Below are 24,732 nucleotides of genomic sequence, written 5' to 3'. Positions count from 1 at the left end.
GCAGAGGGCGACAAAGAAACGCGGCAGAGGGCGGCAAAGAAACGCGGCAGAGGGCGGCAAAGAAACGCGGCAGAGGGCGACAAAGAAACGCGGCCGAGGGCGACAAAGAAACGCGGCCGAGGGCGACAAAGAAACGCGGCCGAGGGCGACAAAGAAACGCGGCCGAGGGCGACAAAGAAACGCAACAGAGGGCGACAAAGAAACGCAACAGAGGGCGACAAAGAAACGCAACAGAGGGCGACAAAGAAACGCAACAGAGGGCGACAAAGAAACGCGACAAAGAAACGCAACAGAGGGCGACAAAGAAACGCAACAGAGGGCGACAAAGAAACGCAACAGAGGGCGACAAAGAAACGCAACAGAGGGCGACAAAGAAACGCGACAAAGAAACGCAACAGAGGGCGGCAAAGAGCGACAAAGAAACGGGGCAGAGGGCGGCAAAGAAACGCGACAAAGAAACGCGGCAGAGGGCGGCAAAGAAACGCGGCAGAGGGCAACAAAGAAACGCGACAAAGAAACGCGGCAGAGGGCGGCAAAGAAACGCAACAGAGGGCAACAAAGAAACGCGACAAAGAAACGCGGCAGAGGGTGGCAGAGGGTCACAAAGAGTGACAAAGAAACGCGGCAGAGGGCGGCAAAGAAACGCGGCAGAGGGCGACAAAGAAACGCGGCAGAGGGCGACAAAGAAACGCAACAGAGGGCGGCAAAGAAACGGGGCAGAGGGCAACAAAGAAACGCGACAAAGAAACGCAACAGAGGGCGGCAAAGAAACGCGACAAAGAAACGCGGCAGAGGGCGACAAAGAAACGCAACAGAGGGCGACAAAGAAACGCGACAAAGAAACGCGGCAGAGGGCGACAAAGAAACGCAACAAAGAAACGCGGCAGAGGGCGACAAAGAAACGCAACAAAGAAACGGGGCAGAGGGCGGCAAAGAAACGCGACAAAGAAACGCGGCAGAGGGCGGCAAAGAAACGCGACAAAGAAACGCGGCAGAGGGCGACAAAGAAACGCGACAAAGAAACGCGGCAGAGGGCGACAAAGAAACGCGACAAAGAAACGCGGCAGAGGGCGGCAAAGAAACGCGACAAAGAAACGGGGCAGAGGGCGACAAAGAAACGCGACAAAGAAACGGGGCAGAGGGCGGCAAAGAAACGCGACAAAGAAACGCGGCAGAGGGCGACAAAGAAACGCGACAAAGAAACGCGGCAGAGGGCGACAAAGAAACGCGACAAAGAAACGCGGCAGAGGGCGACAAAGAAACGCGACAAAGAAACGCGACAAAGAAACGCGGCAGAGGGCGGCAAAGAGCGACAAAGAAACGGGGCAGAGGGCGACAAAGAAACGCGACAAAGAAACGCGGCAGAGGGCGGCAAAGAAACGCAGAAGAGGGCAACAAAGAAACGCGACAAAGAAACGCGGCAGAGGGTGGCAGAGGGTCACAAAGAGCGACAAAGAAACGCGGCAGAGGGCGGCAAAGAAACGCAACAGAGGGCAACAAAGAAACGCGACAAAGAAACGCGGCAGAGGGTGGCAGAGGGTCACAAAGAGTGACAAAGAAACGCGGCAGAGGGCGGCAAAGAATCGCAACAGAAGGCGGCAAAGAAACAGAAACTTCAAACCACACTGGATAAAGTTTTTCACACTGAAGCACTGCTGCGTTTGCTGTTCTTGTCATTGTCAGCAGGTGGGAGACAGGTGAGTAATGTGGATAGATATTCCCTCTGCAGAGTCACTGAGTCACAGCTGGAATCAATTACCTGCTACATTCATTTCGATTTTTCCTGAGAGGCAGAAGCTGCTCTTCACTTTTATTCAGAGAGGAATGGGGAGGCTGGTTAATCAAAAGTCCTTCAAAAGCCACTCATCTTGAAGGAGAGGAACTTAATAGCTGAGGACATCAAAAAACTCTTTGACATCAGCTCAAAGCTTTAAACTGTCTCAACCATATTTTTAGAGATGGCGAAGGTCGTCCTTCAACCTCTTTGCTCCAGACTGTAACATTTCAACAACTGTTTGATGGATTAGATGCAATGTGGTTCAGACCTTCATGTTCCCCTCAGGATGAACTGTAATAACTTTGGTGATCCTCATCAATAATCCATCATCAGTTGGTTAATGACCAAATTACCTGCAGAATTACATTCCCAGCAGCCTCAGCTGTACTCTGTAAATTAAAGTTTGTTCCTTAAAGCAAATCGAATCTTCTCCAAATATAAGGTGTTAATGAATTAATGCAGAGGCATTTTAATGGTGCAGACAAAACCTTTGTACAATGAGAGAAAGAGTTTCTAAGCTGAAGTAAGATTCAGCTTTGGTTCACATCAGCCAGAGATGATCAGTAAAGGATCTGGTTCCAGGCTAGAGGTGTAATGACTTCAGTGACGATGGGCTTCAAGTGAAATATTAAAGCTTAAAGAGTTAGAGGCACAAAATGAGGTTGACATTCTCTGGGTTTTGATGATCTTGCTTATAATCTAATTATTCAAACAGAGTGAGCCGTTAATACTCACAGTACTCACACTCCATGACTCAGTGTCGTAACACTTATCTTAGACCATTAGCTCGGCTCTTAGCAGCAGGTCTGTAGGGGTGAGATTGTTTTTGTGACTTCTTCCTTTAAAGGGAACGTGGTGTTTGTGGAGGCTTCGGTTCTCTGCAGGGATGGAGTGTTTGACCTCGTCCTTCTTCAGATCATAGTGATGTGACAGACGTTTTTAGAGGAGACACGCTAACTAACTAAATCACATTCCCAATACAACTCTATGGGGAAAACCCGCAACGCCAAAGATGGCGTTTTTTCTGCCCCTCCCGCTAGAATGCCAATTGTCTGCTTTTAACAGCCAAAGCGGAAAACATATTTCAGCCAACTGTGTGATTCAACTGACGCAAGGTTCTGTTTCACTCCTACTGCGCATGTGTGGTAGTAGTGACTCATGCGCAGTAAAAGTATAACCAGATAACCAAAGATGCACACAAGGAGATGCAAAACCACCGCAAGGAGATGCAAAACCACCGCAAGGTGATGCAAAACCACCGCAAGGTGATGCAAAACCACCGCAAGGTGATGCAAAACCACCGCAAGGTGATGCAAAACCACCGCAAGGAGATGCAAAACCACCGCAAGGTGACTGGCGTTTCAAATTGGGGTGCCACCACTTCATCAGTTTCTAAAGCTATACCTTATATACAATTACTGCAAGAGAGAAAACAATTCCCCACTCAACCTACATAGTATGAATGAGGTGAAGAAACCATATTATTGAATTGGGCTTAAGAAATAATATTGAGTAATTAATTAGTGCTGATGTGGTTAATTATTTAGATAAAAATTTAGCTTGTACACGATATCATACTTGATAGTAAATCTATTTAACTTTTGTCCTGAACAGACTGTTGATTAGGAATCACTGGTTTCATGTTCAGAAAGAAATGATCATATGATTGAGACTGGATGAAAACACATATGGTCTGTTCTGACCTTCTGGAGAGGAACGTTAACCTGTAGAGGACGCACAGAAGGCAGAAGAACCCTGAAGCACCGCCAGCTTCCTTTTGGAGCTCATGTTAACCCGGTCTGTTCAGACAGAGCAGCCGGTGTAGTCACAGCCGCGAGGGACTCTGGGAAGAAAACACACTGATAATCTATTGTAAACTAAATAAATTCTATATTATTTGTGATAGAAATAATCTGATTCTGAGAAATCACGACATATGTGTCACATGTTTCCATCTTTTTTCCTCTGCACACTTTCTGCTCCCCCTCTTTCTGTCTCTCCGTCGCTCCCTCCCTTCTCCTTCCTGCTCTCTCATCAGTATTTGTGTCCAGCCTGCACCTCTCTACCTGCATTCAATCAAGGCTTGATTAACACCCCCGTAATTTAGCGATTTTCAAATCACCGGGGTCATTCATCACCCGCTGGCTGCCCTCATGATGTTGTGTCATCTGTTGTTAACTAAGCTTGATCTCATTTTTTGATTAGCTCACTAATCAACTTGATTGAATGCCAGGCAGGGCTTTTTCCGTCTGCATAAAGTACACGTGACAGGACCGAAGTACGCACGGCAGCTTCTGCTACAGAGGTCTATCTGGGGGGGACGGTGGGAGAGGAAATCTTCTCTGTGCTCGTCGGTAATTTAACTCACTGTCAGGACTTTAAACCATGTGAAACTACTGGATGTGTTCTGTGACAGACATTCAGCAAAGAGTAAAGCCTCCTCAGGGGGGCGCCGGAGTTGCAGGAGAATTTGAGTCAAAAATCGCACTCCTTCTGTGAGTCATAACTGTAGAATAGATCTGAACACACAGACATGAAACACATGTTGAATCATTCAGTGTGAAATCCCAAAGATAAAAAAAATCACCACACCTCCCCTCATGCAGGATCCAGTCTGATTTTCATCTGTTCTCTGGTTCCAAGAGTGGATCCGCCTCGCACCTTCTCGTTCAAACAGAAAACAAGTCTTTGATGTGAAGGCGGTTTGCTGCAGAACGTGATGTGTTTTGGACTCACACGTTTGACCGTGGGCTGCTCAGGCTGATACCTGTTGTGTTTTCACGTTCTGTGTTTTTCTGTGGAGAAATAATGATGCAATGATGGTTCAGATTTTCTCCTAGCTTCAGGAGCTCCATGTGCAGCGAAATAAAAACACAGAATGAAACTGAACTGTTGTTTTGATATGATCCATGTGTTGTTGTTGATTTTTTTTTTTTTTTGTCCCCCAGATGACTTGGCCAGTAAAGCCAACATTATCATCGACCCTGCAGAGATCCAGGCCACATCTATGGACGACCTGGATGAGGATGAGGAGAGCGGAGCAGCTCAGGTGTCCTGTTTCCATGTGTTCTTTGTGTGCATACACTTTTATATTATACATGTACCAGTCCCTCCGGGATTTCTCCTGCCTGATTTTGTGACATCTTTGGGATGTTGGGATGTTCTTGGGACTGAAGTGAGCTGCAAAAGTAGATTTGATTTTTTATTTTTTTTTTACTTAAGAATTGTAGATGAATCATTAAAAAGTCCCTCCAGCACTTGGCGAGCCGAACCCTAAACCTGCACATGTAAACCAGCTTACCTTGAGTCTTTTAGCACTTGCAGCTGAGATGCAGCACACTGTGTCTCAGTGATTTGTATCGTCTGACATCCTCCGTGCGCTTCTTCCATTCTCTACATGTTTATGTGGCGGCAAAGTGTTTGTTAGTAGACGATCCTGGAGGGACTGAAGTTAACCACAGTAACTTATACTTGTCATTAACAGTTTTCATTATTGCTAACCAACAATAGCAAAGGCTGTGTGATTAATATTACCAGAGTAGATGTATGGATGTATAAAGAAAACAGTCTAGCATGGTAGCTAACAGACAAAATCAGCTTTACCCCAGTGAGATAAGAAGGACTAACCGTAGTTGGTGTTTGTCTCAATGTCATTAATAACGTCTGTGATAAACTCAAGTTCGAGACAAAAATATTAAAATATATATGGTCGATTTTAAGCAAAGTCCATAAGTGTGATGTTGGTGTCACACATTGTTAATCTGTGTGTTTTTACTGACAACAGAGGCCGTTCGGTGCTGCGGCGATGGGTGGCGCTCTGGCGAGGCCCAGCTGGTTGAGCTCTCCCACGCTGGGTCGAGCCAACCGTTTTCTGAGCACGGCCGCCGTCAGCCTCATGACTCCCAGACGACCCCTCACACAGCCGGAGAAAGTGAAAGTCCGGACCCTCGCTGTGGAGCAGAGGACCGAGGAGGACAGTGAGTCTTTAAACACGTCACACTGATTAAAGCAGGCCGCCGATTTAACGTTGCTCCTCCATAAAGTTGGAGGCCGATTTATCCTGACTTTTAGTCCAGAGTGTGACTCAACTCCAGAATCCCAGGGTCCTACATTTCCCATAATGCAACTGGGTAGGGTGTGTCATTAGACTCTCCCTACCTGGTAAACCTACCTGTGTTAGCTTATGGATAGCAGTTAGCTCGCTGCTAAAAAACAGTTATTGTTGTAACTAAACTGCTAAAGGTCAGAAGTTCTTCTTCTGGGGTTTTTGTCAGTTATCAAACATCTTCAGGTGCATCAACACTTGGCCGATGTCGATATTTAGAGAGCAGGACGACCTATATATATATATAAGGCTGATATCAAAACAAAGAAAAGTTGTGTGTCATCCTTTATTCCTGCAGAGTACAATCTAATCTCAGCCAGTAAGGTGATGTTTCAGATGAATGAATGAAACCGAAACATACTTTGGGTTCTGCTGTAGATTTCAGGGCATGACTGGGGTTTAAGGGAGAGCAGGGTTCAGTTTGTCAGACATTACTCAGCTGCATTATTTTCTACTGTATAACTATCTATATATTTAACGCTAGCCAGTAATGTTGTAGAAAAGAGGACAGTGACTGAGGACATTTAAGGCTGCAAACTCACTTTCTCACCACTTTCCCAAAACTCACAAAACATTGTTCCACAGCAAGGCTGCCTGCAGATGTTCCTGCAGACACTTATCGGCCTCGTGAGTGCAGGTATCGACCGACCGATTATCTCAAAAAGCCAGATATCAGCCAGATTAAGCTCCTCCTGGACTGGAGGAGGACCGACCCTCAGTTACACGCAGCACAGAAAAGAGGCTGTAATCAGATTTGTGACAAACAGAGACGCAAAAAAGTGACTGAGAACAGTCTCGTATCAGATGAGATTTAAGACTCTGAGAGCGGAAAATCAAGAGAGAAAATAATTTCTCCAACATGCAGAAATGTCTCAAGTGTTTTGTAAAGAGAGGGTTTTGTTTCTTACATTGATAGATCGTTAGAATAATTAACTTTATTCATCCCAGAGGTGTAACAGAAGCTGCGATTCACATAAAATAAAAATAAAATTACAGTTACAAGACATGAGGTAGGTTAAAAATATAAAGGAATAAAATACAATTAACTAATTTACAAATATATACTTTACTTAAGTAGAAGTTAAGATTTACTGATCTCTGTGACTACATCTGTGCAAGTGAGTGTATAAGGATGTTCGTTGTGTCATTCAGGAACAATACGCCTCCTCTCCTGCCCAGAGGGGAGTCGCTGCATAGGGACGTTGATTCTCATGTGTTTCACAGGTCGAGTAATCGCATGGAAAAGAAATCTACTGTACTGACCCGAATGTTAGACGACCCCGATTATAAGTGACACGTTAAATACCTCTATTAAAGCACAGTTTGTTTGTCTGTCAGACTCGCTGTCTCTCCTGTCAGACTGTTGAAGCAGTCGAAATGATTTTCTCTGACAGCCTGTTTCAGACGTCTGCAGACAGAATCTGCTGCAGGTCAAATTTCGACAAACCGAACACAGACTCTGACAAACTCGCTGTAAGTGTAGTGCTGGGCAATATGGCCAAAAAGATTTTATATCATTTGATATAGATAATTATCAGGATAAATGTCTAATCATTATTTCTTTCTTTAAGGGCAGAGAATTGAGGCAGAGAATTAAAAACTATAAAATGAATTAAATCAAACATTTATTAAACTTTTGTTGTTGAGGAAAATTATATTGCGATAATTATCATTATTAACCCACAATGCAACGCTCTCTGCAGGAGACAGATTTCCTTTAAAGAAGAAAACCTGATGTTGTGATCCTCAAATATAAATTAACGTCCACTGTTTCAATCGTACCGTCCAGAAAAACTAAATCATCTTGTATTTGTGTAAATAAAAGGGATTTGGTGTCATTGACATGAACCGCCATCAGATGTCAGAGGAGTTTTCTGCTGACTGAAGCCACGCTGTATTTTTCCAGATAATGAAGTCCCTCTCTGCTGGTGAAGCTTTCATTTTTCCTGGATTCAGAATGATTTCCCTGTCGGGTGGTTTTCAGTGTAATCAGCCTCACAGGTAGACTGAGTCAGAGCTGCAGGGCTCATGTTGATTTGATGCTGCTGCTGCTGTGACTTTGACACTGGGTAGGCAGCTGCATGTTCGCTCAGCTCTGTGTCCAGTGAGCAGCTTGTTGATTGACTTGAGTAGAAGTAGAAAAAAACCCCAGTGTGATGCCAATTATCCAGAGCAGGCTGGTGGAAGAACGATCCCACACCTCCGCCCTCTGCTTCCTGCAGCTGTAGATCCCAACCCACAGTCACTCCACACCTGCAATTCTTACTTTTCATAACTTTTTGTTTTTCTTTCCTGTTTGTTTCTCTTTCACCCGAAGTCGAGGGAAGCCACGGTAACGACGGGCTGCTGCTGGGGCGACCGGTGGAGGAGCCCGATCAGCCAATCGCAGACAAGTCCCTGCTGGAGATTGTGGACGGAATTGTGATGATGTACAACCTGAGTGTTCACCAGCAGCTGGGAAAGGTGAGTTTGTTGTTTTTATATGCTTTCAGCGTAGCTTGTTCCTCGAGACCTTTACCTCGTTCGGACTGAAGGAAGCAGGGATTAAGTTGCGTTCGATAGTTCCAGGTGTAAATAAAGTATGGCGTACCCTCGCTGATCCACACAGACGCCTCAGCAGCTGCAACTTGCGGACAGTTTCATTCACAAACTAAGGATCAAGGATCAGCTTTATTGTCGCTATACAAGACAGGTTTACACAGTGAAATGCTGTTGTTGAAAGGCAAAGATTATAAAACTATAAAATTGTCAGTAAAATAGAACAAAGTAGAATATGGAAACAAAAGAAAGTAAATGCAAGTAAAACCCACCCAAAGCTCCCCTCACCGACATGACTGATGCTCTGTAGATTTTAATCACCTGCTGGACCGTTTGGTGCCGGGCGGGCGCTAGTGTCCGAGGCTTGTACGTTTCTTGTTATTTAATGCTGTTAAAAACCCAGTGTTAAACGGCCCGGGGGCTAAATGAAATAAGACCATAGCATTAATCAGCTCTTATATCCGTACTTTTTAACATTTTGGTGCAATTTATTATTACACTCGAGCCTCTTTCCAGCTCTCTGTGTTGGTCTAAGCTCCTCTTTGGTTTCGCCTTGTGTTATAAATCCAGCGCACCGCTGTCCTGTACAGACGTTTCCTCTGTTCATATCTTAAAAGTTCAGTTTTCCCTCTCCTTTTATTGATTTATATTCCTTTTTGTGCTGTAACAACAGGTTTGTGAAATGAAAAAGCCCAAAGTCCAGCCCAAAGGGAGTTCCCATCTCCCACAGAAAGCTCTGCTCTGAACTGCCTGAAAACAGCTGTAGTCCAGCCGCTTCCCTAAACGCGCCTCATATAACGCTCGCCAAGCGGCTACTCCGACACGCCCTCAGAAACAGCGAGCTGCAGCACACAGCTCTCCTCTCCCTTCCAAACACTAGCTACCCTCCAGGCAGTCAGTGGACATAAAGTTGTTCCTGTGATGTAGAGACAGAGCTCAGTTAAAACTTTATGGATACAGATTAATAACTCACCGCTCTGAAACTCTCGCTCCAGTCCGTGTTGCCGAGCCGGTCGGCTGAACCCGAACTGTTTACCGGCTTCTCGCCGACCCGCCCTTCTCTGCTTCTGATTGGCTAGTAGTCCTTAACTAGGAACTGAGCATGTGCAACTCCCAACAAAGATCATTTAGAGACAAGATGTATCACTCCATAGCTAAAACGAAGCCTTCAACACAGGCTGAAAAGAGGAGCTGCAGCATTGTGCAGTATGGCAAAAAATATGATCAATGATCATATTCTTAGACCCTATCAGTCTGCACATGAATCTATACATAAAATTTCTTCAAAAAGCGTTAAGAGTGGCCACATTGTTGGACACAAACATTTCACTGGCACTACTCCACCTAGGAATTTTAAGCACAATTCTCAGTGCATCATTATCAGCCACTCGAAGTTTTTTCATTTTAAACTCACTAAAATTACACCGTAGGTGGGCAGTGTACATTGGAGTGCAATAGGATTTTAAAAAGTGAGATTTTAACATCAGGAGTGCACATGTGGAATTTGCGTGCCAGCATGTTTGCCTGCCCGTACAGTTTACCACATCATCATCATCACAGAGATCATCTCTTATCACATGTCCCAGATATTCAACTTTCTTTACAACCTCTAGTGGTTCACCTGACAATAAGAAAGAAGGATAGACGCACTTCATACCCTCCTTGGTTCTGGCGATCAGTACCACACTCTTCATTGAGTTAAATTTTATATCAAACTTCAATCCCTATTGGGAACATATTCTAAGACGGAGGGAGACAGTACCACCAAATCATCAGTATAAAGCATATGATTAATGAGACTGTCCCCCACCAAGCAGCCAGTTGTACAGCCCTTTAACTCCCCAGATAAATTATCCATCTACAGATTGAATAGCAACGGAGACAGAATTCCGCCCTGCCGCACTCCATTGGAGACATAGAAAGGTGTTGACAAACTCACCCTCCACCTGACTTGCATAGTTTGGTGAGACTACCAGAACTGCAGTATCCTGATTAGGTAAGAGGGGACACCACGCTCACGTAGTTTGCCGAACAGTTTCCCATGATTGATACGATCAACAGCCTTTGACGCATCCAGGAAACGCATAAAGACTGTGCTATTGCGTGATCTGTACCTTCAAATACCTTAGATGGTGTACTTGCAAGTGCAGTCGGTCTATAGTTATCAATACTAGTTATCTTACCAGTCTTATTTTTAACTACAGGTACCAGTAGGATAGATAACATGGTTCCAGGAAGCCTGCCATGCTTCATAAACCCAGAAAAGCATAGAGCAAGTAAAACTGAAATACTTTGACTAGCGTACTTCAGATGTTCTACTGTTATTCTATCCCGCCCACAGGCTTTGTTCATTTTAAGGTTGTCAATAGCATAACATACTTCCTCTGGCCTGATGACTACACCATCACTGTGAGGTATCGCTCCTATATTAAACCCATCGCTCTTCACACAGTTAAAAATGTTCTCATAGTGTCTCCTCCATAGCTCTGCAATGTTTTCAGGTTCCGTAATGCCATCAATACTATAAGGCAGTGGCATTTTGCTGTTATTAACCACTTTCACCTCCTTCCAGAACTTTATTAGTTTGCAACTTTCTCGCCATAGAGTTCTGCTCATTTCTTTTTATAAAACGCACAGCATATTTGAACCTAGCATTAGAGCCTTAATGCTCACAGACCAGGCAGGCCATGCCTAGGCTTGCCTGCTAACACCCAACTTCTAAATGCATCTCTTGCCTCCATACGAACTTCATGGACATAGTCATTCCACCCTGGTCTTACAGTATGTTGTTTCACCACTTTACTTCTTATTGGTTCACTTCCATCAAATAAACAGTTCACAATTCTATCATGCATTACACATAGGCCATTATTGTGACCTACATTCTTAAAGCTGCTATCCACACACATAACTGCATCAACAGGTAACTCAATACTTCTCAAGTGCACATCAGTCAGTAACTTGTAATATTGCAAGTCGTCTTCTGTGAGCCTTGTCCAGTCCAGAGTATCTCACCTGATTTATGGCTGTCACTATAGACAAGCTCCGGTAGACCTTAAATATTTATGAACATAGAGGCAGGAATATGGTCTGCTGTGGCCAAACCATATAGAATCTCAATCATGTGCATCAGCTGTAGATATACAATGGTCCAACCAAGATGTAGTATGCCAAGCTTCACTCACATGTGTATAGCTATCAGCTGGCAGTAATTCCTTAGTGGACAACATAACCTTGCTATCATTGCAGAATTGTGTCAAGTGTTGACCAAAAAGTGAATTAGTATCTGATATATCAGCATTCAGATCCCCCAAGACAAATATGGATGGGTATTCACTTTCCCTTATGTTGGAACCTAATAAAAGCAAGTTTATTCAAGTACTCATTTTCATTTTTGTGACATTCATATGGAGCGTATACATCCTATCATTCAGAATTGTGGTGTTTAGGTCTGTCGTGGATTCCCCTGCCCCATGAAAATCATTATTCACAGTGTTGAGTTCATCCAGATCTTGAATAGCTAAAAAAGTCCCTTGCAAACGCACCACATCAGCATTCTCAAAGAGCTTGTCAATAACGTGTGCGTTGGGCTCTCGCTCCAGCATCCTGTCCAAGCTGCAGACCACGGGAGTTATAAGACACAACTCTCACAGCAGTTTATCATTGTTTAACATGCACGGGACGCCCTTGTTTCAGGCGCACTCATCTCTGTGTCAAGTGATGCTTTAAGACCAGCCCCTACCGCAGCCCTAGGCTTGCGATTCTCATAGAAGCGCCTTACGTAGGTCCCTCCTGGCCACATCTCTGCTACTTCCTTGCATGCAGCTGTAACTTTAAAAGAACAACTCTCCAGAGATGTGACTTGTCAGAAAATTGGCTCTGAGTACACTCGCTACAGCTCTTTTAAATAACTAGCCAGTGTCTGTGAGTCTAAGTCAGGAGCAAGCTCGGCCACAAACACACTCACCAGCTTAGTTGTCACTGCATGTATGTTCTCCACTGCACCCGTTCCAACTATTCCATAGGTCGTCTTCTCTCTGGGAGGATTCATACTAGTCTTGTTCTGTACTGTTGCTTGCGCTGGCCATGCTTTAATACACGACTCCATGCAGGGGACATCGCCACCTCAGTCCCCCCGCCAGCTGTCTCCTCAATGACGGGCAACGCCGAGGGTCCAGGTGCAGGCTCCCTGTGACTTGGTCCAAGGAGCTGGGCCTCCTCACTGGCCATGATAGTGGCTGCATTCCCCTTGCTGGCACTGGGTTGCTCAATCACACTCAATCGTTTGCTAATTCCACGAAGGTTCTCCCATTCAGTCGACTGCTTAGTCACAGTATTTTTCATGGAGACCAACTCTACACTTAGGCGCTCAATCTTACTAACCAGGCAAGAGACATCGAGGCTATTAAAAGTCACTGGTGGTAAATCATCCAAGTGATAGGACACAAAGCGAGGAACATTCTCACCAACCTCTTTCAGTAGTTTTAAACGGCTCTTAACATTGTTGACATCTTTCAGTTGCCCTTTGTGAGCTACACAATGCTGCCCCGTGCCAGGTCACAGTTCAAACAGGACCTTCTTGGAGTTTTCAATCCACTCCGATCCAAAATGATTTACAGCCATCAGGATAATGTCTTCCTGAGGCACAGTCTTCAATTTGACAGCTTAACAGTTCATCTTCCACTATAGTTTTGCCATCAATTGTGGTGTAAATCTCAGGTTTAATCCTTTGTTTGATAGCATGCCGTGCCGCTCTATCATCGGCGGCCGTCTTGTGTTATCGAGTACTGTATTTTTATTTATACTTTAAGTCACTGCATCTCCTGACAGAACACCATGGCTGAATTTCAGTGTCTCGAGTTGTTCGTCCCCTCAGTGACCCATCCTCTCCCCCCTCAGCAGTCAGCCTGGGGGAAACACTGCGCTGCTGTCATCCTCTTGCGCTCTAAGATGCTGTTTAATGTTAATAATGTTGGATTGCTAATTCTTATTTCATGGCCTATTTGGGATTTTTTTGGGGTAATGCATATTATATAAAATAATGTAAAAAACTTAACGTAAAATTCAATAAATACATGATGTTTCCAAAGTCTGTCAGTAATCGTGTTAAATAATCACGATCTAAATAGCCCTACAATATTTTTTTTATTTGATAATTCAAAAATAAAGTTCAGGGTTGTTTTTGGCTTCCTAGAGAAATAAAACTTATTATTATCGTAGTCTTTTGCTTGTTTTCTGTATGTAAAGTGTCTTTGGGTTACAGGAACAGTGCCTTAAATTGAACAAATTCTTCTTACTATTATTATTATTACTATTATTATATCAGGCTTACAGAAAGAATAACTGGTTCAGAAAGTGCCCCGTGTAATTTCCTGATCGGAGGTGGGTCAAATTGATTGGAAGATTTCTGTATTCAGGTCAGTTTATTTCCACGAAAAAATATTCTGCGAACTTTTGCATCTCAAAATGTAAGAAACATTTTTTCCAAAATGTTTCATTATCTGAGCGTTTTTGTGGCTGAATAAGATGGCGGTTTGGCCTCTGAGCAGCGGCCTCCTGACAGGGTCGTATGTAAACACTGAATTGGAGGAGTATATTGTGCGGAGTGAGCATCTGTCTGGACGTGAACACAAAAGGTTAATGTTGCATATTTTATTCTGCCCGACCTTCACATGGAGGCTCTGATAAACTCTGAAATGTGACTGTGAAGTCGTTGAGTCATCCCCTGCACGCTGTCTGATCTGAATACATTCATTCTTTCTTTCATAATGGAGAGGCTTGACAGACGTCGTTATGTGATTTTGCACATTTCAAAGTACTCTGATGACACAGGGCTCTGCTGTTAGAAAAGTGAGATGCTTTTGGCTACAGTCTGTTAGTTGCTCTTCATCCCTTGTGGGGGGGAGTTTTGCTGGGGAGGCAGGCGGTTGGGGAGGCTGCTGTGTGCTACACGCTCTTTGTATACAACCGGGGGGGGGGGGGATGTTCAGAGTCTGAATTCTAAGATCTCGACGCACTGCAGCTAAAGAAAACAACATGAAGACAACATCTTCACACACTCCTGTGATACGCCAATATCTACACAGACAGCACAGCACGCTACCAGGGCACAAAAACAAATGATGACCTGATGGTGGCGCTAGAGGAAAAACCACATGATCACCAAAAGGGCTGGGTATCGCTACTTGATGCCATTTAAAGAGGTGGTATTCTGCTTTTTGGCTTTTCCCCTCTCCTTTATTGAGTTATATATTCCTTTTTTCGTGCTGTAACAGGTTTGCAAAATGAAAAAAGGGAGTTCCTATCTCCCACAGAAAACGCCGGTTCCCTTTCATCCCTGTGACGTCACAGGGATGAAAGCTAAACGCGCCTCATATAACGCTCGCCGAGCGGCTACTCCGACACGCCCTCAGAAACAGCGAGCTGCAGCACACAGCTCTCCTCTGCCTTCCAAACACTAGCTACCCTCCAGGCAGTCAGTGGACATAAAGTTGTTCCTGTGATGTAGAGACAGAGCTCAGTTAAAACTTTATGGATACAGATTAATAACTCACCGCTCTGAAACTCTCGCTCCAGTCCATGTTGCCAAGCTAGTCAGCAACATGATAACATGGTTTTTGAAAATTAAACCATGTAAACCTGTTCTGGTACAACCCCTAAATAAGATTATGAACCTGAAAATGAGCATAATACCACCTCTTTAAGGTATCGACTGAAGTAGCGGTTTTTAACAGCCAGCTGCAGCTGTGGCTTATATCAGATCTAGTGGGTGTGGTCGGCTGGATGTGCAGATTTTTCCTCTGTTTGCTCCTTTTGTCTTTAGTGTAGTTTAGTTACTTGTTTAAACAGACTCCTTACTCGTTTTCTGTTTCTGACAGTTGTCTTTTTGGAGGTTTGTGACTTACCACTAAAGGAAAAACACTCGAATATCTTTCAGTTCAGTTCTTCAAGGTTTATTGATCCAAAGTTAACACAATTATTCTTCGTTTTTATTTGTAACAAACGTATCAAGAATTTAACTTGATTTGACTTCATTTCCTCAACTCACAGTGCTTATTAAACTATTTCATTCCTCCTGTCTCATTCAAATACAAAAATAAATCTCCCAATCTGTTGTCCTTCCTCTGATGATACTACAGTGAGGACCTAATTAGGATGAGGAGAGTTCTGATGTCTTTTAATAACAGTTATTTGTAAAGGAAGAAAGAAAATAGATCACATTGCTTGTCCATAACAATAAAAATAACAATACCAATCAACTACTATGGCTTCTACAGGTGGCATTTTACACAAGGTATCAAATGAAGTACTCTATTGGTCTGCATCACTTGTACTGAGAGTACTGGTTTTGGTACAGGTATTGTAAATTGTATTTTAAACGATACCCAACCTAATCACCAAAGTTAACAATTCATCGAAAGAAAATGTAGTGAATACAGTGTATTTTGTAGGTTTGAGTTTAATCGCTTAAATCCGCTCGTTGGCTCTTTAACATTTAACCTCACCAGCTGGTTCAGATTCATCTCTAATTTAACTTTTATTGCAAACTGTCGTGAGATCGTTGATCATCTTCCATGTTCAGCAGAGGCTTTCCACTGAAACCATGTCGTCCACATGAATATGATGACCTTAAAACACATCTGTGGAGAAGGATGGTGTGGTTATTTGTTCCTCCGCAGATTGATGTAGCATTTGCATTAAGATGAGTCAGTGACAGCAAAGTGCTGCTGTCTGATGGGAAATGCTTCCTGAGTGAGTGCATATATATACATGTAGGGAAGAGCACCTGATGGACTGAAGGCTGTCCATGATGTAAGGAAAGTAACATCCTGCTGTCTGAATAATGATGACAATGATAATGACAATAATAAAAATAATGTTATAGCACAAATGGTTTTCAAATGCAGGGAGAGATAATCACACACATAAAAACCATCCATCAACAAGAGGAAGCACATGACAGAGCTGTTTTATGCGAACAAATGAGCATAGTTTTCAGACAAGAAGACAAGTTTATAAAAATGTGTTTGAAGACAGGATGTAAAAGCTGAGGACGTATCAGACTAAATACCGAGTGAAAGGCTAACCTGAAGCCATGGAGTCGCTACAGCACCACAGATAAAGGCCTGAAGCTACTTTGAGGGATAGTGAAGAGTTAAAAGTTCACTGACATACTGTGGTTTCTGGTGATAGATACTTACAGAAACAATAACCAGTGTGGCTAGACAAACTGTTGCAGAGCAGAGTGGTTGCAGAGCTGTGCACAGTGTGAAGCTACAGCTCGAGCATTAAGGCAGCTAAACAAGGCGTTACAATCTACAGACACGGTAATTGTTTATACTGTTGTAATCCTAGCTCTCTAAAATATATAACTTGGACGTAGAAAACTTTAGTGTCCTCAGAGAAGCAAAAACACAACACAAAAAGCCAACGTGTCAAATAAACAGAAGCAACAATAGTCTAAGATCATCTATCCACCGTGATAAAAGGAGAATTAAATAAATATGTCCTCAAAGTCCAGCTGGCATTTAAAGTGCATGTCAGTAACTGTATCAGTCAGATGTCATAAAAATAACAGTGATTTAAATTACACATCCCCTCTGTCTATTCCACGTACCCTAGTCCGCGTGTTTCCCCCGGACTCATCTTGGCTTCTGTATCTCATTTATTTGAGTTATTGCCATGGGTATAAATTAGTTTTTTGCACGATTGGTTTTAATCTCGGAGTATTTTTACAGCTGACCGGAAGGGACTGGGATGTGTCCCTGCAGATCTTGTCTGCTTTCTCAGTCAGCCCTTTAAGGTTCAGACAATGTAGGTCAGCCAGCTGTTCTCCCATGATTTCCCCACAGGTCTTCACAGTTTTTCCTAATTTATTCCTGGGAGTGATTTTGGAATATCCATACCAACACACATTTCAATAACACAGGATACTCTCAATAAAATATTTGTAAAACATCACATCTTTCATCAACTGTTATTCTACGTATCATAAATATCCTGAAAACTCTATGTTGGTCAAACTAAGATTCTACTCCGCCCCCGACAGGTGGAGACATCATCAATAGATTGCTGCGTGAATAAACCATCAGCTGAACGTCACTTGTTTCCTTGCAGCCTTAAAGCCAAGTCTCACTTTTTTTAATTATGTCCTGTTGCTTGATTCACTGATACAGTATGATGGGGTTTACGATCCAGGTGTAGTGGTATAGTAGTTTCTTAGATATTTATAGTGTTTTGATGCAATCTATTATTTTCACTTATATTTGGAGATATTTTAATAGACTTGCTTATTTATTTATTTATCTATCTAATATTATTTGAACTCTGCCCCTCTACATTTTTCCAGCTGGTGCTGAATGAGTTTCCAATTAGCGGAGGTTATTTAAGAGAATGTGAGTCTCTGTTCTGTTGAAGACACACCTGGTGTCAAAGCACTTATCATTTGATAAAGTGTGTTGCCCTCTTGTCCGAGCGCTCCAGTCTACTCTGGATCGTTTTCTCTGAAGTCTCTTCTAGTAACAAGACTTTAAAATCAACCAGGTGTGAAGATATAGCATAATCTAGCTGTATTCCTGAAAAATACAACATTGGACTAATTATGAATTTATTCATGAGTTGATTGAACACATTTATTGTGTGTTGTCCAAACTTTAGGTTGTAGCGTAACGATTACTATATTTACTAGTCTTTACAAAGGTGTTAAACTGAATTATTTCTCACATCAGCTCAGCTGCTCTGTAGTGTGACCAGAGAGATTTACAACTGTGTCATCTGCATAACAGTTGACTGTAATTATTGTTTTCTTGGCCCATTGATGAATCGTTTAGCCAATAAAGTAAAGTAAATATCGAAAGAGGTTTAGTTATAAGACAAAGGAAAGATTAAATTCTCACAATTGAGAACCAGAGAATGTTTGGCATTTTTCCTTAGAATAATGACCATTAGTTGGTGATTAGTTTTCTGTTGATCGATTAATTGACTAATCTTTGCAGCTCCAGTTGAAACATCCTGACTTTTCCTCATTAGTGAAATATCTCTGCTAACACGCTGTACTAAGACGGTAAACTTGGCCAACATTAAACCAGCTAAACGTCAAAATGTTAGCATTATCACTGTGAGCATGTTAGCATGTTGATGATAGCATTTAGCAGTGCGTCCTCACAGAGCTGCTAGCATGGCTGCAGACTTTAGGCCGACAGTGTGTCCTTCGTCTGAGCAAAGCAACCTGTCTCGTCCCTGAGCTCAGGAACGTCACTGCTGTTGCTGTGAACTCTGCCTAAAGGAACGTCTTCCTCCCCTTCCTCTCTGAGAGTGGCATCAATCTGAACATCTGACTCTCAATGTCTGTGCCCTGAATATGAAACTGCCAGTTAGCTTAGAGAAGATGATTTTCACAAAATGCGGACCGCTTGCAGTCATTCTCAGTACTTTTTTTAGCAAGCTGATTCAGATTTGATGCTACACATTGATTGTTAGCTCCATGTTGAACAAATCAAGGTATATTTTGGTGAACTTGTGTTGAAGCTGTCTCTGCTCTGCACCCTCTCTGTGAGCCTGTTCTCACCATCATATTTACAAATGTCACTTTTCCTGCAAGCTAAAGATTTCTGTAGATGTCTCTCGTTAAAGTTGCAGCTTCATAAAGAGCCGTTGATACTAAACACAGTCAGACCTGTGTGAAGATCGTCTGGAGTAAAGGATCACTTGGGTTTTCTGTCTTTATTTTTTGTCACACTGACATGGCGATCTGCAGATTTATTTTAATCCCCATGACCTCTGCAGCCGCCCCTCCTAACTGCAGCCGTGTACATGAATAATGTTTTTGCATACATCAAACATTTCAGCACTTTCAGGTGTATGAGATTTCTCTGGTTTGATCATTTCTTGTTAATTAAGGATTTTGTACACAGCTGTTCTCCTGAACGTTCTTTCTTCTGACTGATGATGCCATTTCTCCTTCGTGAATCTGCTTCCATGATTCTTTCATCTCTTTTATTTTCCTTCTCATCGCCAAGTAATCCTCACATCTGGTCTGCAGTTTAATCAGAAATTGCTCCTCCTCAAACCGCGGCCTCTCGACCTCTCTGTTATTGCCACGTCTCTTTTCTAATTTAAAAACAGCCAGCAGTGCTGAACGTGGCAGCAGCCTATATAGCTCCACAATGATTGGTCATCATCTCAGCAGACTGTTGTGATGAGCTGTTTCAGATATATATATATAGATCAGTAAAAGACTGTTGATGTTTCACGTATTCTGTTTGACAGTGAAGTGTTGCGTCTTTCTGTGTTTTATACACCTACAAAATAAGCTCTTTCTGCTACCACCTCCCACTTTAGTTCCTTATACATCTCCTTACTAAAATCTTGGTTAGCTGTGTCCTCTGTCTGCGGCTGTCACTTTTTCAAAGAGTCAAGTTCAAACTAATTTGCAAAGTCCTCCCCGATGACATCATGCAGCTTGTGAAAGACTGTAAGCTATGATTGGTTGGAAACTGATGTGTAGTCTGTCATGTCTCATGTTTGGTGTCCTTATTATCTGATCAGCTCGGCTTTACTGGTTAGGCTCCTCCTCCTTCACAAGGCAAACTGATGAAACGCTGTCGCGTTATAGATTGCAAGTCTTGAATTCAAAAAGCTCATTACAAATCAACTATATTCAGAGTTTCAAATAAAACATCTGACTCTCCTTTCGTTTTTACTGTTGGCTGTCTTAACCAGCTTAACTTGAGATTTTATGCCCTGAGTTTCACCTCTCAGGCTGCCTTCGTGCTGGAGGTTGTTGGGGCCGTACCTAAGAAGAAGACTGCAGACTGGAAAAATGTGTTCATAATTTATTGACATTTAAATTTCTCCATCAGATCAGTGTAGCACAGTGTAGCTTTTTGTAAAGATGCAACATTATCATCTGATTTCTATTATCTAAAGGAAGCTAAACATAATTTTAACTTAAAGCAACATTATGTAAGGTTAGTTTTTGTGTGTGATGTGGCTAACAAGTGGAAAACTTTGCTGACAGCCAAGCTTCAAGCAAGAGCGACAATACAAGGCACAGAAATATTATATAATACAGCTCGCTGTCTGTACTGCATCCTTTCAGCTCTTTTAGCTCAATGAGTAAAAGCCAGTCTGATATTTACTCTTGTCTGTGTCTCTTGCTTGGTCACTATTATTCTCTTTCATGCTCCCTCCTCATCTTCTTCGGTATAATCGCAGCCTCTGCCATGATACTGAGAATACCGAGCTAACTTCTTCCAAAGAACTCACATTGTACATTATAAACTGTTTGCTTCTTATCAAGAGTCATGTTGGTGCTCGGGATTCCAGAGTTATAGCACAGGAGCTGTCAGTTTAATGATTTGCCCTTTTAAATGATTTTGAAGCTGTTATTTTAAGGTACATTTGCTACATAATGTTGCTTTAAACTTAGCATGTTGACATGTTTACAAGTTCTTGTGTTTGGTTTGATATATTATCATATAGAAAGCACAATAGCAGCTTCATCATCAGGTATTTGCCTCCAACTTCTGAAACTAACGAGTAGATCTGTGATCCTGTTAGTGTGCTGATGATTGATGAGTTTTTAAAACCCAAGAAAAGAGTTTCGGAGGTTCAGAGAAGTACAGAAAAGAAGCACATTTAAATGCATATTTATAAAGTTGGCGGTTACTATCATAAAGCTAAATAAAGAACTTAAATGTCCAAACAACAAGTGCAGGACTACAGAAAGATCATGAGTTTGTTTCTCCTTCCAGATGGTGGTGGTTTCAGATGACGTGCACGAGTACGCCGTCGCACTGAAGGACACCGAGGAGAAGATCGCACGATGCCCTGCGAGAGTAAGCTCGGTCTCATTTAACATTTGTGTTGAGTTCATTTGTTTTGAGGTTTAATGAGCAGACAGGCCGCATGTTAAGTGGACTGTGTTTCCATGACAATACTGTTGTTGTCTTCAGGTTGCAGAGTGTGTTAACCTCATTCAGGAAAAGGTCTCTGAGGCGGAGCAGAGCAACATGAACACATGAACAAAAACAGTGTAGATTCAAAATAAATGAATAAAAATAAATAAAAAGCTGCTTCCTCCCCTCACTATCACGGCTCTGTGGCTCCTGAAATACAAACCGAAACAAAATGAAAATAAACCAGCCTGACTTCCATCTAACTCTATTTTCTGATAAATGCTAACGATGCTACACTCTGCCTCCACGAGCCCCCTGCTGTGAACTGTATGATCGTTAATGATAATGATAATCCTAATCATCCATTAAAGCTTCCCTGGGGAGTTTTTGACCACAAGAAGCACCAGGGAGCATTATTTCATGTACAGTAAGAAAGTCTCGTTGTTTACTTTATATGTGTTCATATTTAGTCAAAAAGTCCTTCTTAAAGTAGCTGGATTAGCTGTTAGCAGCTCCTGTTAGCAGTGTACCCATGGATGTGCAGACAACTGTTACTGGATGACTGTGATACTGAAGAAAACTTAAAAACATGAAGATTATTAAGGAAAGTTCATGTCTGTGTGTTCAAATTCGAGTTACGACTGCAGCTGTGAGTCTCTGCTGCAGCTCCACCTGCTGACCGTGCTGCAGAGCCGTCCAATCAGCAGCCAAACTCCAAAAACTTAACTTCCTGTGTACCTGTCCCTCTCACCCCCACACAGTATCTCCGCCTCTGCGCCCTTAAAAACTTCTGTGTACGAGTGTTATGCAGCTCGATGATGGTTGTGGAGTTAAATTTTATTTTTGTTTGTTTGGTGCTCAGTTGAAGATAATTGGCCGTGCTCCAGTTAGCACACCTGTCAGCCTGTTATGCTAGCTCGTCTCATTAGCTTCACGCAGGACACAAGTTCCACCAGCAAACAGTGACATGATTAGAGGCCGAAGGTTTACAGTTATCTGAAGAAGTCAACAAATGAATTGCCTGCATGTAATGTCCCAGCAGATATCCAACAACATAAATACAAATATAAACACAATATAACCCAAACAAAATCTACATGCATGCAGCCAAAGTCAACAGTTTCATGTCACAGAAAAACTGCACTTACAACAACAGGAGAAGAGGAAAAGAAGGAATTTATTTTATCAGACTGAAGCTGGAGACGAACAGAATCGAGCGAGGACGCTTCTGAAAGCAGCGGACGAATGAACGCTCTGTGACGCCACTGCAAGTTGGTCGGTGCTTAACTGTGGATTGTCAGTTTTCATCACGGTGGCCGGGTCAGAAGGTTTCTCGTATTAGAGCTCAACAGTTCACTGAAATCTGTTTCTGTAAACATCTGAGGTGAGAAATGGGCAGTACAGTAACAGAATCTTGATTCATATTTGCTGTGAGTTTCGTGAGCCTGGTGCGTTGGACGGGCTCATTTGCATAAAGTTGAGATCGAGTCGTGTTTATGCAAATTCAGATACAGCAAATGGTCAGTCAACTGGCCGCGACGTTTCCGTCAGGATCTCCTGCTCTCAATAGAAAATAGGATCCATCAACCGATCCACTGTGTCTCCAGCTTAACTGCAAAGACCAATCAGGAGAAGGGAGGTAAAAGGCAAAGGTGTTTCACTTGACATCAGCTACCTGAGTGTGGTCACTTGACCGGCAAAGAAGGCAGAATGAATACAAAGACGATCCACGTATGTCTCTGTAGTAACATAAGACGTTAGCAGTGATACCAGACTCTTGAGATGTATAAAGACCCCCCGGTGTTTTCTGTCCTTCAGAGACCAGACATCCTGGAGGAGCTCCAGAAAAGCCAGAAGGTTTTTGCAGAGAAGCTGAACCACCTGAGCCGGAGACTGGCCTGGATCAACGCCACCATCTACTCCAAGGTGACCCAGCTGTTGCCCTTCTGTTTTGCCGCGATCTCTCTCTCGTCACTAAAACAACAACTAATGAGTCTCACATAGATGTCAGTTGTAGTTTTTTTTTCTTGTTTTACTTTCTTTTATTGTTTGTTTTATTGATCCTGTCTGATTCTGAATAGTTGTTTTTTATTGTTATTGCTTTCGTGTGGAGCTCAGAAGACTATCGAGCACTTTGTGGATGTGGATGAGGATCCAGATAAAGACTTGAGAATAAGAGTCACTCTCTCTGTCTGTCTGTCCAGGACAAGATGTTGGATGTGTACTGGCTGCTGTGTGTTTGCATTCGGACCATCGAACACGCCGACAACACCGGGTCTTTGTTCGCCTTCGCTCCAGAGTTCTACCTCAACGTGGCCATGAATGCATACAGCGCCCTCAAGAACTACTTCAGCCCTGCAAACAGCATGGAGGAGCTGCCAGGTAAGACACGGTTCAGTGTCAGACGCCTGCAGTAAACGGCAGGAAACTGTTAGAAGATTGGCTTATTGATCTTTCAGGTCTGTGAAACGTTTCTCTGCATTTCAAGCACACACTCACACAGCGCCATCATTGCCTGTGTGCCACTGTGTGTGTGTGTGTGTCCAGGTCAGAATGCTGTCAGGTGGAGGTCGGCCTGCTGAACATGTTTCCTGCCCGTAAGCAGAACTTCATGATGTGTGAACATTTCTTTGTTTCCCCCCTCAGGCTACGAGGAAACCTTGACTCAGCTAGCTGCTATCCTTGCCAAGCACTTTGCTGACCCACGTATTGTAGGAACAGGTAACACACACACACTGTACATAAACACTGTGTGTCTGCAGTGTTTATGCTTCTTTCTCACAATGTTATTTACTTTAAAGAGGTCATATTATGCTTTTTTTAGCCTTTACCCCTCTCCTTTATTGAGTTTATACCTTTTTTGTGCATGTAGCAGGTTTGCAAAGTGAAAAAGCCCAAAGGGGAGTTCCCATCTCCCACAGAAAACTCTGCTCTGAACTGAAAACAGCTCGTTTGTAGTCCAGCCGCTTCCCTTTCATCCATGTGACGTCACAGGGATGAAAGCTAAACGTGCCTCATAACGCTCACCGAGCGGCTACTAAAACAAGAAGAAGAGGTGAAGTGTTGCGATTATCATTTTTCAGTTAGTGCTCCGCATCTGTTTTTGATTCGAGACAACACTAACCTGTTGGAATTTACACACTACGCAAGTAAGTACACAGTGTACACAGTGTACTGCATGTAACTGTACTAACGGAAGTATCCGAATTGAGACAAAGCTATAGTCAAGCACTATGTCAGTGTTTTAATGAGGCCTGAAAAAAGTCCTCAGTAAATGTCCTCCTTTCTGTATACTGTATTATTTATCTGTAGCTCTGTTTTCTGAAGTGTCATTTCTGTATTACACAGTATTATGAGGGAACTTACAGTAGATCCATGACCGCAACTAAAAGCTTTAATTAAGAGGAAATATG

General features: G+C 42.9%; 1 protein-coding gene across 1 annotated transcript in view; it reads left to right on the top strand.

Annotated features, from left to right (window-relative positions):
* The window catches only part of LOC123956638 (E3 ubiquitin-protein ligase RNF123-like), a 160,751-nt gene that overhangs the window by 15,608 nt on the left and 120,411 nt on the right, over positions 1-24,732 (top strand). Inside the window, exons 18-24 of the mRNA XM_046028981.1 lie at positions 4,726-4,826; positions 5,562-5,754; positions 8,200-8,345; positions 21,176-21,259; positions 23,138-23,245; positions 23,524-23,701; positions 23,966-24,040. Coding sequence (XP_045884937.1) covers positions 4,726-4,826; positions 5,562-5,754; positions 8,200-8,345; positions 21,176-21,259; positions 23,138-23,245; positions 23,524-23,701; positions 23,966-24,040 — 885 coding nt within the window. The remainder of the gene's footprint in view (positions 1-4,725; positions 4,827-5,561; positions 5,755-8,199; positions 8,346-21,175; positions 21,260-23,137; positions 23,246-23,523; positions 23,702-23,965; positions 24,041-24,732) is intronic.

The sequence above is a fragment of the Micropterus dolomieu genome, linkage group LG18 (assembly GCF_021292245.1).
Source record: "Micropterus dolomieu isolate WLL.071019.BEF.003 ecotype Adirondacks linkage group LG18, ASM2129224v1, whole genome shotgun sequence".
Taxonomy (NCBI): Eukaryota; Metazoa; Chordata; class Actinopteri; order Centrarchiformes; family Centrarchidae; genus Micropterus; species Micropterus dolomieu.
This window is presented reverse-complemented; position numbering and strand designations above follow the sequence as displayed.